The sequence below is a fragment of the Aplidium turbinatum genome, chromosome 5, assembly GCF_918807975.1.
Source record: "Aplidium turbinatum chromosome 5, kaAplTurb1.1, whole genome shotgun sequence".
NCBI lineage: Eukaryota > Metazoa > Chordata > Ascidiacea > Aplousobranchia > Polyclinidae > Aplidium > Aplidium turbinatum.
The window spans coordinates 32553862-32564706 of NC_137476.1; the positions used below are offsets into that span (position 1 = coordinate 32553862).

The 10845-nt window shown below is 34.5% G+C and overlaps 1 protein-coding gene across 1 annotated transcript; it reads right to left on the reverse strand.

Annotated features, from left to right (window-relative positions):
• Positions 1-940: 940 nt before the first annotated feature.
• Positions 941-10474, reverse strand: LOC145770442 (microfibril-associated glycoprotein 4-like). The gene is made up of 7 exons (XM_082582092.1): positions 10243-10474; positions 8965-9075; positions 6619-6758; positions 5384-5480; positions 4451-4547; positions 4035-4102; positions 941-3031 (listed from the first exon to the last, which is right to left on the reverse strand). The coding sequence occupies exons 1-7, from the start codon at positions 10424-10426 to the stop codon at positions 2781-2783; spliced, it is 948 nt and encodes a 315-aa protein (XP_082438218.1). The 5' UTR covers positions 10427-10474; the 3' UTR covers positions 941-2780.
• Positions 10475-10845: the final 371 nt, after the last annotated feature.

Genomic DNA, 10845 nt, shown 5'->3' on the forward strand with positions numbered 1-10845 from the left:
ACTGTGCATTGAAGACGCGCTGGGAATGCTTAACCCGTATCTGTAGCCACACGGGGTTTTATGCTCTTTTAATAAGACTGTAGTCTATTTAGTTGGTTTTGAATCTTTTTCCTCGGACTGACGAAGCCTTGATAGCTGATGGTAGTTTCATAGTTGTAGAGGCTTTTCGCAGGGCTGGTTACCGAGATTGGCAGAGTGAAGTTTTTCGATTGTTGGAATGTTGTTGCCGGGGAAGTAGGCCTAATCCATTCACTACGTGCCGCTGAACGGAGAGTAGTTATTAAAATGCATTGCTCAACCACACACCCGGAGATCGAGTCACCACTTGGTCTTGAAGCTTCTTCATTCACGAAACTCGCTAACCAGTTGAGCTATCGGGGCGGACCTCAGTATTAGGCTATTTGCCACATTACAATAACCTACATCACATAACTTGCCGATTAAGTTTTTTTTACGAAATGAAAATAAACCCTTAAATACAGCAATATTGCCTCGTCTCGTTTATAAACAAATGCTTGAAATCCCGCCATTTAAATAAAATAAATTCCTGAATCAGAATTACAAAAAAACAAAAACAGATTACAATTTCTAGATTTCCCTGGGCTCTCCACCACCACTGATGATCACAAACAAAGGTGAAACTCGAGTATGGCGTCTCCATTTTTGTTCGATCGGGGCCTTTATGACTTAACAAATCCTCATATCCCCTAATTAATCTAATATCACGTCAGTTCCTCTTAGCAATTTTTAGCGATGAGTCTATGTTTTGGACTTGGGGCTGTTACTCCGTCAGCCTCCGCCCTAATCCGGCCCTATACATCAATAACTAGGGTAGATTTCAGCAACTTGAAATTTTTTATAGCTTCAAACAGATTCCTAAACAAACTACACTTATTTCAAGTTATGTTCAGGAGTTTTATTATGTAACTTTTTTTGGTATTTTTTAGCTGCAACTTTTCTAGGAATTGCGCACAAACGAAAAGCAATAAAGAAAATGTTTTGTTTTGAATTTTACAAAATCAAGTTGGGATAAGGTTACATTAGGATCATCTGCTTGATCTAAATAAAGACTTAATAGCAATCGCAGAAATGTCTCAATCAAATATCTTTCCAGCCGTTTTTCAAGGCAGAACGTTCAGATCCATCAAAAGTGTATGTGGATAAACCATATGAACAAAGTAGACTACTGCGGTTTGAAATGCTCGTGCATCAATGCAACATTTTATTACAACATTCCTTAAAAATAGTTGCAATTTTCTCATTTTTTACTGCAGCAAAACTCGACAACCAGTTGATCTAATCACGATCTTCATCAACATGAGCATTCGCTCCGGGTCCCGTTTAGACATTGTTGTTGAAGACATTGATTGTTGTTCAAATTGAGTTGAAGACACCACTTCAGCTCAATTTGGTTAACACTTGAAAAAGATTAAGTGCCTGTTCGGGTTGAATAATATATTTCAGAATAACAACATTTAAATCAACTAACATGTCCGCATCATATCACGAAATTGTGCTGACAGTTTTAACCAGAGCTTTTAAAATACTTGATCCTCAGTATTAGGATATAACACTTTGATATTTAAAAAAAATTAAGCAAAATCTAATTTTCTGCAAGAAGTTACTAATATATCTATTATAAATAACAGGGTTAAACAGTTTAATCCAATCAAATGCTCTTGACAAGAATCAAGATACTTCCACTGCTCTCTCTGAAAAAACTAGTATCTAGGCCTGTTAGGCCTATTTGTTTGTAATTGCGATGCCTTTTTATGTAAAACCTACCAGCTAACTGCGAAACTCGAAAATAAAAAAATTGCGGCATTGCATGCAACTGTTTATATACACAAAAAGAAATTTCAGCGAATATGTACAACCATTTATTCCTCAGTATTTAAATCAATGAGTCACGAAATTCTTAAAAGGCTTTGAATGCGGCTGTTTTCATGCACTGACATACAGCCCACTTTAAATTGACAACGATTTTCTATTAAAACATCAATTTTCACTAAACGTTACACAATAGTTATAGAGTGTAGCCTAATTATCTTTCTTAAAAGTTTACCAAACTCTAAAGGCCGTGCTTTCAGTAGTATATCGTAATTCATAATGTACTTAAATTGTTTATTGATTTGACAGCGAGTTGTTTAAAACAGGGATGTGCCAACTTTCCGCACTGTCCAGTTAATTACTTATAACCGGATGGACCGGGGGCCATACTTTGTCAGAAATCATTGTGACGCCATATGTTCATCACGACAAATATTCATGCAGCCACCTCAAGCTTCGCAGTCATTCAGTCCAGGGAGGTAAGCCAATTCAGCTACCTCCCTCGACTGGCAGTCAGCAGAAAAAATGGCTGCATTGAATTCACATTTATCAACATAAAAATACAAACGTTATTGCTTTTGAAGCGAAAATCAAAACTGTCGCGGCTTAAACGGCCGAATGACCCACACTTTGTTTGAAAGTAGATCTTTTAGTGGATCAAGGTTTCCACAACTTTGATGTAGAAAATATACCGTTGCATGATGGTGATGCAATGTTGCGTGATAGTAGTGCAAAGTCGATCGTTAATTAATGTTACAATGATAATATACATATCAATGACCTTGCGGTACGGCGTCGTTGATGATTTTAAAGCCGTTTGCGCTCCACCAAAAATGCTTTTTGCCCAGATGGATCACAAAGTGTAAAATTATAAAAACGCTAAAAGAATATTTTAAACCTATTTTTTCCACAGGTTTGAGGAGAATAGCAAAGTTGTTCTTTAAATTCAATCAAATTCGCTGGATCTTCATTTCTGCCTTTTTCATCGAATAGCTGCCTACGTTCCAATGATACCAATTGATACCTTGATGACCACTCCTACGCCCTCCATCGATGTATTCTCCATTCAAGTTTGAAGCTAAGCAAGAACCAAACCACCACGCACCACGATATGTCACAGCACAATTACTGCTCGTCAACGCGTCATTATCGTTGTCTTTTGTGGTGAATGGTTGATTATTGTGGTAAGCCAATGAATCACCTTCAATAACAAAAATAAAGATGACTTTTCTTACGCAAACAACTTGACTTATCAGTAAATATTCAGTTCATGCTTAAAAGACTTCAACTGCTATAACCTATTTGAATTATTATTGAGAGAGATTAAACTTCGTTTTCAACATCATTTTTGTAAAGACTGATTGTGTGTTGTATGCAATTTTAATAGTACCCGGTCTGTGACCAAAAAGCGTTTTTTCCATAAGCATTCCATCGTAAATATGGACAAATGACTTTTAGCGATTAATTGGCACGGGCTAAGATAGCCCGTGACGTACTTTCCGTGCTACGAAAACACCTCGTATTGAGATGGGGTTAATAAAGTTTCAAATTTTAGAAATAGATTAAGCTTGAAATTTGGATAGATTGTTTATATACTTTGCTTAATTATTCAGGCAATCGTTTTGTGTTTACTTAATAATCGTGAAAATAATCCACTGATTAGCTGAAATGACAGATGTTTAGGATAATAAGCTCCTTTCGAAAATGTTCATTTTCGACATGTATCCAAGTGTTCGTTTGATAGTGTGTATGTTTGTATCATAGCCGATGCGGCTTGTGATGAACTCGATCCTCAGTTCGTAATTGTAGATACGTAAGCTACCACTTCATTTGATAGTAAGCGAAATAGATCTTAGTAAAAAAAATTGAAATCGAAAAACATTTTTTAAGGTGGCGCCAAGATCTAAATTTTACAAATTTATTTTATGAAAATAGCTAGACTTATACCCTTTCTAACGTAGAAGAAAAATTTCCAAATAATTAATGAAAACATCTGCACCCTCTATGTGATGTTGATGTTCGCCCTTCGTTTTCGAAGATGGAACGGATAATGTGATTTTATTCGATTGTTCAAAGACAAACGAATGATTTGCCAAATAGCGGTCCTTGTGGTTATTTAGGTGTAAGTTAGATACAATCCAAGTTTTGTCAAATGAAAACTTATTTCTGTTCAAAACCATTAGTTCAACCAGTCACTAACTCACCTGCTGTTCCACTATAACTTCCAATATTCAATCGATAATTGGATGTTGCGTCTCCTACAGTCATGGTGCTGAAAAATATTTAACGCCGGATAAATCGTTAATAATAATGGGGTATATAATGAAATAAAAATGATATGTATCACAAGATACGTTTCAATTGCGTTGAAATGGTAGAGCATAGAAACAATACGTAAACCAGCAGCCGGTCCACAAACTCAACTAACTTATAGGCGCCTAAACGAAATTTAATTGAATTGTTCGATGCATAAATTTTGTTAGCGGTTGCATAGTTTTGATTGTAAATATTTGATAAACCACAATGCTAAATTTTCAAAACAGAATGCAAAAAGATTGCATTTGAAACTGGCAGGCTATACATTGAACAAATAATATGTAATGAAAAATTAAATACTCACCTGTACTCAGCATATGCAGTGTTTCCTTCCCAGTCTTCAAGATTAATGCGAAGTTTATACGAACCAGAACTGGTAATGGCATGGAGATTATCTAAGCCTGAAAATATCAAAAACTCAAAATACAGGACAATTCAAAGTATAAATCATAAAATATAACTGCAGATAGTGCTATACCACTTCGACCTCAAGGTCTCATCCATGCAGTGTTGCCGGATATAGAATTCTGTCAATTTGGAAAATCTGAAGGTCGTTGAGATTCATGGGAAAACAAATTTGGGTTAAAAAAATCTAAATTTCTGTAAAAGGAAAAGGTAGACAATGCTTGTTTTAAAAAATTGCAGCTACACTGAGGTGATAAAAATCAAATACTTTCATTTTTAGAGATCATTTTGTAATTTGTGAAAAACACATCACTCAGTGAAGATTGATACTTTTTGCTTGTAATATAAATTGTAAAAGATGTTTCATTAAAGTGTTCACAATTTTTTTTCACTTTTTCAACTCACAAAAACAGTGGATAAGATATTAAATAATAGGAACAGCTAAAGGTGGTTACGAGGCTTTTTAACTGCCCATTTTGTTTTAAACAAGTGTAATTTTCCTATGTTGTGCTGGTAAGCCACATAGCAAGCAACAGTAGCCGCACCAATATGTTCTGTTAAGATTTTGCACTACTTTGGCACTTGTGTTGCATTTGAATTTTTGAAAAAACAAGTTTGCAGCCAAACATTTCAAGGGTATTGATGCTTGACGAATGTTTTATCAACTCTGGTTTTGAAAGGTTGTGACGTGGAAATAATTTATTCTCCTGCCAAATGATTGCTGCTTCAAGTCACCACAAAGTTTTGGCATAAATGTGAGGGGCCCAACACGCAAACTGGTAAATCACAACTTGAAACTAACGTATAGTTGTGTCATAGTTATGTGACCTACCCAACCAGAATTCACCATTTTTGTTTCCAAATCCAGCTTGATATTCAGACCAACCCAAATAAAAATCAACTTCTCCAGAGTTTCTTCTTTGAAACACCTGGAAAAGTGGAGATGTGAACACTTGTCTATTATTCATGTGCTTTATTTAATTTCTCAAACAACAAGAATGTCTTCAGCAAGACAAAACTATATTTGAAAATACTGGGAAACTTTGGGGCCTGTCTAAACAGAGTAAACCGGGTGCAATTGATATTTGTTGAATTTCCAAAAACGAGATATAGAGGTAGTGCTTATCAATAAACAATTTGGTGATTTCATAGGTATTAGATATATTATTTACACGTTTTGCCAAGATGAAACAGCGTATCTTGACCTGTCTATCTAGGCTCAAAATAAATGCAGCATTGACAGAATAATAAGAATTTTATAGGCTTTGTTGAATTATGTTTATAATATAAGTCATTTTAAAATTGAATTTTTGATATTTGTTTGTAATATTAAACAATAAAATAGCCGAGGTATGAAAATTAATTTTTTCAAATTTTAAAAATTTCAGGTCAAAACATACTGTAGAAAATTAAATAACAAACTTGAATGTAACGTTAATTTACTGAAATACACAAAAACAACCAAGATATAAATCGAACGTTTTTGTTGCAGTACTATGCTTTCGTTAGAACGAAATATTTCAACTACACATAAAGAAGAATCAGTTAGAAATTTATTTTGTTTGGCAAATGATATTTTGACTAAAACTGCACATCACAACATTAAACAGAGAGAAAGTTGAAGCTAAACAATTTCGACAAAGCAAATCATAAACATGGTTTGAAAGACCAGCTTAAAAGTGATTCAATTCAATTAAAAAATGCACAACAAAAAGACTAATCGCAAACACATTATTTCTTTTTTATGTTGGCACTCTGTGAAAACTGAAATAATATCTAGACCTAACGTATCACAATGCTGTAAAAAGACATTTCAATCACCGCATTATGTTGGACATGAGTCTTAGATCAGTGCATTAATAGAAAACATGACCTTTAGCATAAGCTAGTTTGGGAATGGTTTAGCAAACTTATGCGGTCTATATGTAACATGTAGTATCACATGTGATCCAAATACAAAGTTTTCTCTGTACCTTGCAAAAACTAATAAGCATACAATAAGCGTCTACAAGATCAAGCTAACGTATCAAAAATTTACTGACAAAATCGTACCAGAGTTTAACTTACCAACCAAGTGCCATTACCAGATTCTAAATTGCAGTACACGTCAAGAATTTTTCCTTTTATGAAAATTGAATAAATTCCACTAGTGTTGTGTCCTTGTTTGGCAACATCATTGCAGTCATTTATTTGCAGGAAATTCATTTCTGATAAAACCAAAACACACTCAACAAGAAACAAAATGCTGTTTATTTTAAAGCATGGGCTATAAGAAATCACTTGGTTAATTTTATAATGCTTCGTTTCGATTTAACTCCGAATTTATTTTAACGCAGAAAGTCAACAAATGTTTTTCTTTATCACAAAGTAAATAAACAATTTGTGATGCTTTTTCTGCTCATGAAGGTAGAGCAAAGTGTTAATCGGGGGGAGGTAGTATAAAAATACGCTCACTGGTTCTAATTTTGTTGCGATGTTTGTAATTTGAAGCAAAACAGTAAAAAAGAATGTGACCAATTACTTCTTCCAATCTTTCACTTCTTCTTTGTTAAATAACTTGAACAATATATATCAAGAACACATTGGCATCAAATATGTATTCTTAAGAGCTTATGCGGTCTTTTTTGTACCTATGGTACAAACTATTCGATGACGTATTTATTAAACGTTTATTTCAGACCTTGCGATCTACTGTGTATGAATTGAAGAGAACAATTCAACAAGTTCACTTGCATGCAACATGCGCTATAAGACATAGGCTATGCCAGAATAAACAAGTAGACATATTCAGAATAAGGTAATACGAGATGCATTGATTGTTTGTAATGTTCATAAAACGATGATAATAACAAACAATCCGATTTCATGAGAGACGAAATTTATTCATTCATTTTATTTTTCGTTATTAACTCGTCCGAGACGAAAAAAATACTACTAACTACAATAATCGATATAGGTCTACCAACACGATAATGAAAAACCTTGAAAAGGTTTAAAAACGTGCCTGAAAAGTAAATCATGTAGTAGGCTATATGTTTATAGCTAGCACAGGTACAAAACCTAAAAAAACAAACCGCAAAAAATATAATCAAAAACAAAGAGAAGCACACATGTGGTACTGAATGACAGCCTACTGAAAAGTATTGTGGATTGAATTTGCCAGTTCCAATATTGTTGTGGATGAGCAGGCATCAAAATAATAAAAGATTAGAGAAAGAAAGCCAGACAAAAAAGAAACCCATCCTCAGGCAAAAGCCTGTTTCGATGTGGCCCAGGAGAGCAAGGTGTTGAGCTCTTTCTATAATTAGACAGCACATCACACAGTAGTCTACGACGATTGAGGTTCGAGATCCAGTTTAAAGCATTGTTTCTTGTCCTGGTGGGTGATAGAATGGATGAACTGGTAAATAAGATGATGATGTCCTGATGATGTTGATGAAGCTTTCATCCCCTTTTACTAATAGCTGAGATTTCGTAACGTTTGATAAACGCAAAAATAGCTATTCTCATCAAGGCCTCAAATGTAGTTATACCACAAGAGATTTGATTTTGAAGCTCACTGATGTTGATGTGACGAGGCAGTCCATATAAAATACGAAACGAATTGTTATACGCCACTCGAAGACGATGAATTTTAGAACATAAAATTTCACTCCATAGTTGGCTTCTGTACATATGCATACCATACGACCGAAATAAGACATTTTTGACCAGTTGAGAATACATTGAAAATCTAATTCTTAATTTATTTGCAAAACAATAAAAGACACGAACTTATCTAGTGACATCGCAATCATCATGCAAGTCACTTCTTAGATGCATAGTTGCACAGTGCACACCTAAGTAGCCTACTTTACTCGGTCAACCAAATTAAGTTTGTGAATATGTTTCATAAAGAACACATTAATGAATTACTTTTGCCAAAAATAACAGCTATTTGTTATCAATATTTTATTCTTGCGTGTTCAAAGAAGTTTGACATTTCGGATTCACCACTCAATATTAACCCTACCTCAGTTTTCAAATATTTTTGCGGAACAAGTATGGATCGAACAGTGTTATTATAAGGTAAAGCATTAAAAAAATGTGCTACCTCAGTTAAAGGTCATTCAAACGCGGAACTTACTTAATCAAAATTTGTCAAATAGTTTTATATTAGACTACATACGTTTTAAATCCAATTAAAAAATAGATAAACTAACTGAGTCATGCGTTATCCTTAGAATACGTTTAAAACCCAATAATTGTGATCTTAAAATGTATCAACATTGCATGCTGCTTTTAAATCCCAACGATGAAAGTATACATTAAGGAAAAAAGCTTTTCCTAAAAGTTTTGATCAATATTAAAATCGCGATGGATGAAGAATACAAAACAAAAACAATCTCTGAATAACGCAATGGTCTTTTTTACCTGCATAATTTTCTAATTTCTGTTCCACTGCAGACAATTTGTTCTGCAGCCTTTCCAACTCCGCACTGGTGTCATCAGCTCGTCCTTTTTCACCTTTCATGCCTTGATCACCTGTATTGGTAAAAAAATGCAATCGGCTTTTCTATATTTTTAGTGAGACTATACGTTTTTAAACGTAACATTATCACATCAACATTGGCAGAAAAACGTTTTATGGTGCTGCAAGTAAAATCGACGAATATTTACCATTATACCTACAACGTCCACTGACTTACTATAAAAAGCATTAGATCTACTAATGAGGATTATCACCAAACTATCACCAAACTAGACTAACTAGTGTAGATTATCACCAAACACAAACCTTAATTTTGTTAAATCTCTGCTTGTTTATTACCAAATAAGAAAGGCTTTGTAAAAGCTTAAGTTTATGTCCAGTTGTGACCAAATAAATAGTTAAAATCATCCAGATAATGGATATTTGGCTGTGGCCACAAAACATTAATGCGACACGTCATTTCAGGTGATTCGGTGAAATCAGGGGTGATCAAACTGTTCTATGGTTACGTATCCTTTCGTTGAAATTACGCATGTGTCGTCTCGCTTAAAAAAAATTCAGCACAAACTGCATGCGACAGAATGCATCAATGCAAAAAGTAATCAGTGACTGTTTAAATTGTCTCTTTATACGTTAAATGTGATTGATTAAGTTGGCGTTACTTTTCAAATAGGCTAAACCACTTTTAGAATCAAAAGTGACAAACACGTGGCAAGTGACATGACAAACACTTGTGTCTCTTTTTAAAATAGGCACACACGCTTGTCATGCTTAATTGGAAACCTGACACAAAAATATACGACTCCGACTCCTCGGTTTATAACTGGCGGACTCCAGACAAGCTAAAATTCCTAATCTCCGACTTCACAGTTCACAGCCCTGATTCTTAGTTCCGAAATTTTATTACTTGTATTTTTTCACATATTTGCTTAACCGCATCGTTTTTATCGAATTGCGTTGCATTGACGTATATACAACACGTTATGTTAGTTTTATGAGAAATAAATAGAAGTGCTGCGTCTCTTGCGGGCCGGAATTGTTATTGAGGCAATACTACTTCAAAACGTCGAACAGTGCAGGGTTACCACTCACAGATATTCAAACAAGCTGATTGAATGGCTACAGAAAGCAGCCCAACCCGCTGACAATAAATTTCAGTAAATAATAATAATAAGTTTAAGTTTAATAAGTTACACACATCAAATAACAAACAATCAAACCTTTGACTCCCTGCAAACCCGTCACACCCTTCTTGCCAGGGGGGCCAGGCAAACCCCTTTCACTGACGTCATCAATATTTGGACTAGCACCACAAGAACAACACGTCATTTCACGTGAGGTGTCCGCAATCGACCATGACATGGCAAAAATGCTCACCATGACTAAGATTATCGCTTTGTCCATGTTTGTTTTGAAATCAAAGTAATAAAAACAATAAAATTCAAATCCTGCTTTTGCTCCTGGCGTAGAATTATAATTGTTAAAAATATTGCAATTATTTGTCTAATTCATTTAAGACTATTTATTCCTCATCGGAAAAAAAAAATTACAAAAAACCTCTTATTGAGTTTTGGCAAATTGTCTTCAACTTTATCCTGACAAACTTCAAACAATCTTTTAAGGTTCAACTTTTTTTCCGGTTTTGGTTCGAAGAGGTCCAAATTTTTTTAATCAATTTTAGTAAAATTCAGGTGGAATGAAAAAATGCTTTTTTTTTTCAAAATCCCAGATGTCTTAAAAGTGGCGTTTAGGCCTAAAAACAACTTTCAAAGTCATTTTTGTCATCTGCCACCTCCACCTGTACCCAGGTAGTTAAATGCCCC

What these genes read in the sequence shown, in the direction of transcription:
- LOC145770442 (XM_082582092.1), bottom strand. Translation starts at nt 10,426, where the DNA reads ATGGACAAAGCGATAATCTTAGTCATGGTGAGCATTTTTGCCATGTCA. An exon ending in GAAATTAGAAAATTATGCAG is followed by an intron (nt 6,759 to 8,964) that starts GTAAAAAAGACC and finishes TGGTTTTATCAG; the next exon opens with AAATGAATTTCCTGCAAATA. An exon ending in AAATGGTGAATTCTGGTTGG is followed by an intron (nt 4,548 to 5,383) that starts GTAGGTCACATA and finishes TGATATTTTCAG; the next exon opens with GCTTAGATAATCTCCATGCC.